This window comes from Polyodon spathula, chromosome 40 (assembly GCF_017654505.1).
Source record: "Polyodon spathula isolate WHYD16114869_AA chromosome 40, ASM1765450v1, whole genome shotgun sequence".
In the NCBI taxonomy this organism is placed as follows: Eukaryota; Metazoa; Chordata; class Actinopteri; order Acipenseriformes; family Polyodontidae; genus Polyodon; species Polyodon spathula.
In genome coordinates this window covers 815883-822719 of record NC_054573.1, presented here as the reverse complement: position 1 = coordinate 822719, position 6837 = coordinate 815883, and the positions used below count along the sequence as shown (strand labels likewise).

Below are 6837 nucleotides of genomic sequence, written 5' to 3'. Positions count from 1 at the left end.
TTTTTTTTTGTCATTTGTGTCATTTGAAACATTATATATCTATGAATAAGCTTCCTGTAGGGTATTTAGTATTTACCTGATAGTCCTGTGATACTGAACAAACCGCACACATTATTATTATTATTATTATTATTATTATTATTATTATTATTATTATTATTATTATTATTATTATTATTATTTATTTATTTATTTATTTTAAAAGCTACTTTAGCTACGATTGTACACACATCACTGATAAAAAGTGTGTAGTGACTACGGGATAGTATTAAAACTATATCCATATTTTAATAAGGTATAAGCAAATAAATAATATTTATATTATATATATATATATATATATATAATCATATATATATTATATATATATATATATCTATATATATAAATATATATATATATATATATATATAATTATAATATTACATAGACTTTAATGTAAAAACATATTATGTGTATTACACGTAAAATTTTTATTGAAATAAGCTTATACCCTCGATAGTTTGAAGTAAATATATATATATATATATATATATATATTCAGATCTAGAATTATAAACGCGATGAGTAATTTGATTTTTTTAATTTTTTTTGATGATAATTTCACTATGATAAAACGCCGGTTGTTTCTGGCGTGAACACTGGAGCCCTCTATCGGTACGACTTGCATTACAGGCAAGAAGTCAAGCCAAATAATAAAGCAAGAGGCTTTCCGAAGCTGCGGGGAAATGCAGAGGCGGGTTCTGGTAAACTACCACTCAAACTGAAGAGATCGTTTCCCCCATGAATGGACAGTTTAACCCGGCGCAAGATCCGGGCAATCTAACCACATGAAACTAAAACAGAGCAGTATTTTACAATGCTGTCAGCTTGTTACTGTAAAGCAAACAATACTGCATAACCACGTATGATAACCACAACACGAACTTAATTCACTGCATGTATAGGAATTACACACAATTTACCCAAGTGCTTGACCGCAAAATTGTTATTACACATTATGCACATTTAAAACACACCAAACAGTGAACAAATATGATTACTATCATAATACAAATAAACGATTAGTAAGATCATTATTTAAGAAAATAAAAATAATAAAATAAACACAGCGTAATGTTGTTATTATATAATGGAGTTTATATGACGGTCTGTCAGTAAAAACAAATGACCCCCTCCCTTCCTCCGCGTGACTAATCCCCCCAAAAAAAAGGACAATTTGGAAACACGTGACATTTAGTGGGCGTCGGTCGTTTCGTGTCAATGTGGGCGGGGACAGTATTTTCGACACGCCCAGTAGCCTATAAATACCCGGCAGCCGCTTGATCCGATAAGCTTGTGCTGGTTACAGGCAAAAAAAAATAATAAATAAATACTGAGACAGAACCGAGGGCATAACTTTAAGACACAAGTTACAAAACCGCCTTGGATTTTCTTGTCTTTGGGCTTACAAAATAAAAAGAAGGAAAATGTCCGAAAGACTTGATGAACAAATTTTGATGGTAAGTGTGTTTTGCTTATTGTATGCAGGATGTGTGTAGTAGGAAACTATGCCTTGCACGACCATACGTACGGCATATATTTAAAATATATATATTTAAAACTCCGTAGCAGACCCAATACATCAATTTCAGTGGGTTGTGTGAATATGTAACGACTTTCAAGTGATCTTGAACTATTTCGTTATCTTTGAGTTTAGTTACTAATAACAGCAATATAGTATCTTTAAACTGTTTTAGTACTGCAAGACTTATATTTTGTTCATTGGAAAGTTGGCTCACTTGAGCAAAAACTTTTGTATGAACTTGTATGTATGTGTGTGTATATATATGTATGTATGTATATGTGTGTGTGTATGTGTGTGTGTATATATAATATATATATGCTATACATTAATGTTGACTCAGCAGTTTATTAAAACTGTCAACACGTGAATATGACAATATCAATCAATTATACTATGTTTTGTAAGGCTTTTTATGGTCGAATAACGCTACATATAAAAAAAAAAAAAAAACGTTTCTTTTTTTTCCTCAACAGAACATTCTAAACATGACTTTGAACGAGTCGTACAACCGGGAGCAGCAACCTGTGAAACCCATCGGAGCCCAGCTCAGCAGCAACACCTTGACTTCATCTTACCAACTCTCCAGCTATGACGACGTCAACGGTGCTGAACAGCTCGACGACGCCCCCTGCTGGTCCTTCGACAGAAGCTTTTGGACCCAGCCAGAACCCAGCAAGAGACTTTCTCAGTTCAGGACCGACCGGTCCGTCAGCCTGACAGAGAATAGCATCTCGGGATTTGGAGGAGCCAAGACCTTGGCTGTACCTCCACCCCCGGGATTTCCACCTCTGAGTGCCCAGACACCCCTCCCGTCCAACCGCTACAAGACGGAGCTCTGTCGCAGCTACGAAGAGAGCGGCATCTGCAAGTATTTGAACAAATGTCAGTTCGCCCATGGAGCCAGCGAGCTGCGTACCCTAAACCGTCACCCCAAGTACAAAACCGAGATGTGCCGTACTTTCTACAACTTCGGCTACTGTCCTTACGGAGCCCGCTGTCACTTCATCCACCAGGAAAGTTTTTCTTCCAACGACGTGCAACCAAACCAAACCCCACAGCCTCGGCAGCAGCAGCAGCAGCAGCAGCCCCGCATGTTCCGCCAGAGCGTCAGTTTTGCCGGCTTCCTGGGTTCAAGAAGCTCCCCTCCTCCCTCTCTCCAGGACCCGCTGGGCTTCACGCGTGCCCCGTCAGTGTCGCCGCCTCCCGCTGATCTGCATTCCCCGGTCTTTACCCGGACCGGCGAGGCTGCGCCGCAGCCCACCAAGAACGCCTTCCAGTTTTGCAAAAACCGTCAGATCCTGAGCGAAAGCAACCGCCTTCCACGTGTTCCGGAGCCCAACAGCGGCTCCCGCTCCCTCTGTGCCGCCGGGAAAAGCTTCCAGAGCACACACGGCAAAGTGAGTCCGAAAGACGGCCAGAACGTCTTCATTCCACGCCCGAACCTGCAGCGTTGCGCTTCGGAAGATTCGCTCTCTGACCGGGACAGTTACAGCTCGGGCAGCCTTAGCGGCTCCGAGTCCCCTACCTTTGATAGCACGGGTAACAGGCGGCTTGTGGTTTTCACTCGCTTGTCTGTTTCCGACTGAAAACAAACCAAAAAGACTTTAAAATGAATGCTGGATGAATGATGATGATGATACATAAACACTTTATATACAATATTTATATATTACTGCTCGTTAATGTTTTTTTGGTACACAATCTTATAATAAAAAAAAGCTTTATTTTTTATAAATACAGTATATTATATATAGCGTACCTTTTTTTTTTTCGGAATTTTGCCTTCCATTTAAAATGGAGATATTAGGCCTTATTTACAATTTTAAAGAAAACATAAGTACTTTAAATCGAGATATATACTTGTACGTTTCTTTAAGTTTAGGACAAACCAGGAAAGAAAGCTAACATTATTTGTGCCATATTTCCCTGACCAAAACAAACAAATATTTATATATAATTTTTTCAAATACTGGTAATTTGCAAACCCAGTTTTACCCAGGTTTCCATATAGTGCCTTGCTTGTCAGTATCTATCCATAGATGCATGTGTTTCCATAATGTTCTGTTTTGAAATCTGCATTCTTACTAAAAATCAGTATTTTAACAAAAGCTTTTTTTTTTTTTTTTTAAACCATTAATGTGACTTAACTTGAAACAAATATCCACTATTGTGTTTTGCACTTTAGGTACGAACTGGGAATTATCTTGGTGCATAGCATTTTATCAAAGCTTTGTGTCTGAGAATACAGTTTAATACAGTTTAAGTTATTTTGAGTAGGTGAGCTGACAATGTCTCCTAAAATAAGATTAGAGAATACTGTATATTGTTTGCCCATCAACTGTGACTTCTTTCACAGATTGTGTACAGTGGTTCGTGGTGTTGGATGCATGGTGTTTACTGTCTAATACAGTGTTTAAGATATGTACAATTTAATCAGAAGCTGAGTACTTCATAAAGCATGTGTTTGTGGACTGAAGTGCAAAGCTGATCAGAATCACATTGTCAGGGGGAAAGATCATTTTGAACAGTACAGTGCTTTTTCAGTTCCTAAATCTTGTCTTTTTTAAATTTGTTTCCGAAGTCTTGTTATATACTAATATATTTATTATGCATATTTATTGACACACAAAAAGTCAGCGTCCTTTTTTTACGTATTTATCTAAAACAACTATTTTTGTGGGGTGTCTCGCTAAAAGCGGGGTGCATGTATCTACTGTGTTCAAAAATAAAAGAACTTATAAAAAAAAAAAAGCTATGAAGTTGTTTGTGTTTGATGCCCATATTAAATGTTAAATCCTTTAGATCAATCTGAATTGCACAATTAAAGGAGTGCTGACCCTAGTTTTGAAATCCATTTTCTTTCATTAGTACTAGAATCCTTATCACTGCCCCAACTTTCTTACTGTAGATGAAAATGTCATGTGTTCATCCTTGCAGTATTTATAGCAATTTGTACACACATACATTTTGTACAGTAGAAATTTAGTAAGGCTCTCACGCTATTAGAGGGCTACTCATGGTGGTGTTTCTGGTTGCTTCCCAATTTGCTGAAGTTAAAATATAACCTTAGAGTTTCAATATCAATGGTAGCTTGCATCTTAGGGATGACGTCATCCAAAACTCGGCAAAGGATTGCAAACACTCCATGGCAAAAGGCTCTTCAACTCTGATGAGCAAACTCTTTTGGCTACTTGATACCAAAGGTGACTGACCCATCTTGGAAAATGCCCTTTCTAAAAAGATGCTATCGAAATGCCACAAATAGTTTTGCTGGTGCCGTTGAATTGGTTGAACTAACATTGCAGCCACAACTGTCAACCCCTAACAGTTTAACAATGCTAACTCTGCGAGATGCAAAGGTAACATTGGGTGACATCACTTGAGTGTCACGTTACAAATGAGCAGTAAACTTCCGGTAAACATTTCTGTCTGAAATTACATGTGGGGATCTAGACCTGTGATTTATATCAGGTGTATTCATTTTTCACCTGCTTCAGGTTCCCCTGTGTTTGCGTTGCCATGTGTACAGAGATAAAAGGCAATTACTTAGAAAGCCTTGTCAATGTTATCTGATAGGACTGTAAAAATAAGCATAAAGGATAATTCTTACAGTCCTTGTGTCTTGTTGGGAGGTCTAATTTATGTTTGTAGAACAGTAAAGAGAATAAGATGTTCTTTAGGGGAATATATCAAATGATCTTCATTATCAAATATATATATATATATATAAAATGAACGATGGATTTATTTTTGAAACTTTTTACATATTATCAACCTGGGCTTTCCGGTGATTGGTTCTTGAACCTTATATGGCTGCTAGAGAGCCACACCTTCATTGCACAACGCAGTTTGCGCACATGCCCTTGAAAAGTTTAATTGAAAGCAGCTCAATTTAAAGTTCAATTTACACACGTAATGCTGAAGAACAGGCCTCTCCCCAGATAAATACCCTGGCTGGCTGCATCTTTTTCTTCACGCCATCACATCTCCTTGGCAAGCTTTCAAGTCCACCAGGTCCATGTAATTTGTACCACTTTATTTTTTAATTTAAGAGCATCTATTCATATTGCAGTACAACTGACAGCGAATTTCATTGTATTTAAAATATATTTATAGATTTGACCATGAACGGAAAATATAATTGCCTCATATTTTAAAATATATATATAAATAGATTAGTGTATCACATCAGTTTACTGGTTCACAGTTTTGAGAGGAGTTCTCTTCCCTATACTACTAGAGCACTGCAGTGTTGAGTGGAGTTCTCTTTCCTATACTGCTAGAGCGCTCTGCAGTGTGGAGAGTGGAGTTCTCTTTCCTATACTGCTAGAGCGCTCTGCAGTGTGGAGAGTGGAGTTCTCTTTCCTATACTGCTAGAGCTCTCTGCAGTGTTGAGAATGGAGTTCTCTTTCCCATACTGCTAGAGCGCTCTGCAGTGTGGAGAGTGGAGTTCTCTTTCCTATACTGCTAGAGCGCTCTGCAGTGTGGAGAGTGGAGTTCTCTTTCCTATACTGCTAGAGCGCTCTGCAGTGTGGAGAGTGGAGTTCTCTTTCCTATACTGCTAGAGCGCTCTGCAGTGTGGAGAGTGGAGTTCTCTTTCCTATACTGCTAGAGCGCTCTGCAGTGTGGAGAGTGGAGTTCTCTTTCCTATACTGCTAGAGCGCTCTGCAGTGTGGAGAGTGGAGTTCTCTTTCCTATACTGCTAGAGCGCTCTGCAGTATGGAGAGTGGAGTTCTCTTTCCTATACTGCTAGAGCGCTCTGCAGTGTGGAGAGTGGAGTTCTCTTTCCTATACTGCTAGAGCGCTCTGCAGTGTGGAGAGTGGAGTTCTCTTTCCTATACTGCTAGAGCGCTCTGCAGTGTGGAGAGTGGAGTTCTCTTTCCTATACTGCTAGAGCGCTCTGCAGTATGGAGAGTGGAGTTCTCTTCCTATACTGCTAGAGCGCTCTGCAGTATGGAGAGTGGAGTTCTCTTCCTATACTGCTAGAGCGCTCTGCAGTGTGGAGAGTGGAGTTCTCTTCCTATACTGCTAGAGCTCTCTGCAGTGTTGAGAGTGGAGTTCTCTTCCTATACTGCTAGAGCTCTGCAGTATGGTGAGTGGAGTTCTCTTTCTTATACTGCTAGAGAGCTCTGCAGTGTGGAGAGTGGAGTTCTCTTCCTATACTGCTAGAGCTCTCTGCAGTATGGAGAGTGGAGTTCTCTTTCCTATACTGCTAGAGCTCTCTGCAGTGTGGAGAGTGGAGTTCTCTTCCTATACTGCTAGAGCGCTCT

At 39.1% G+C, this 6837-nt stretch overlaps 1 protein-coding gene across 1 annotated transcript; it reads left to right on the top strand.

The window, feature by feature from the left end:
* Nucleotides 1-1325: 1325 nt before the first annotated feature.
* On the top strand, nt 1326-3186 carry LOC121304980 (mRNA decay activator protein ZFP36-like). The gene is made up of 2 exons (XM_041236444.1): nt 1326-1502; nt 2041-3186. The coding sequence occupies exons 1-2, from the start codon at nt 1470-1472 to the stop codon at nt 3151-3153; spliced, it is 1146 nt and encodes a 381-aa protein (XP_041092378.1). The 5' UTR covers nt 1326-1469; the 3' UTR covers nt 3154-3186.
* Nucleotides 3187-6837: the final 3651 nt, after the last annotated feature.

What these genes read in the sequence shown, in the direction of transcription:
- LOC121304980 (XM_041236444.1), top strand. Translation starts at nt 1,470, where the DNA reads ATGTCCGAAAGACTTGATGAACAAATTTTGATG. An exon ending in TTGATGAACAAATTTTGATG is followed by an intron (nt 1,503 to 2,040) that starts GTAAGTGTGTTT and finishes TTTCCTCAACAG; the next exon opens with AACATTCTAAACATGACTTT.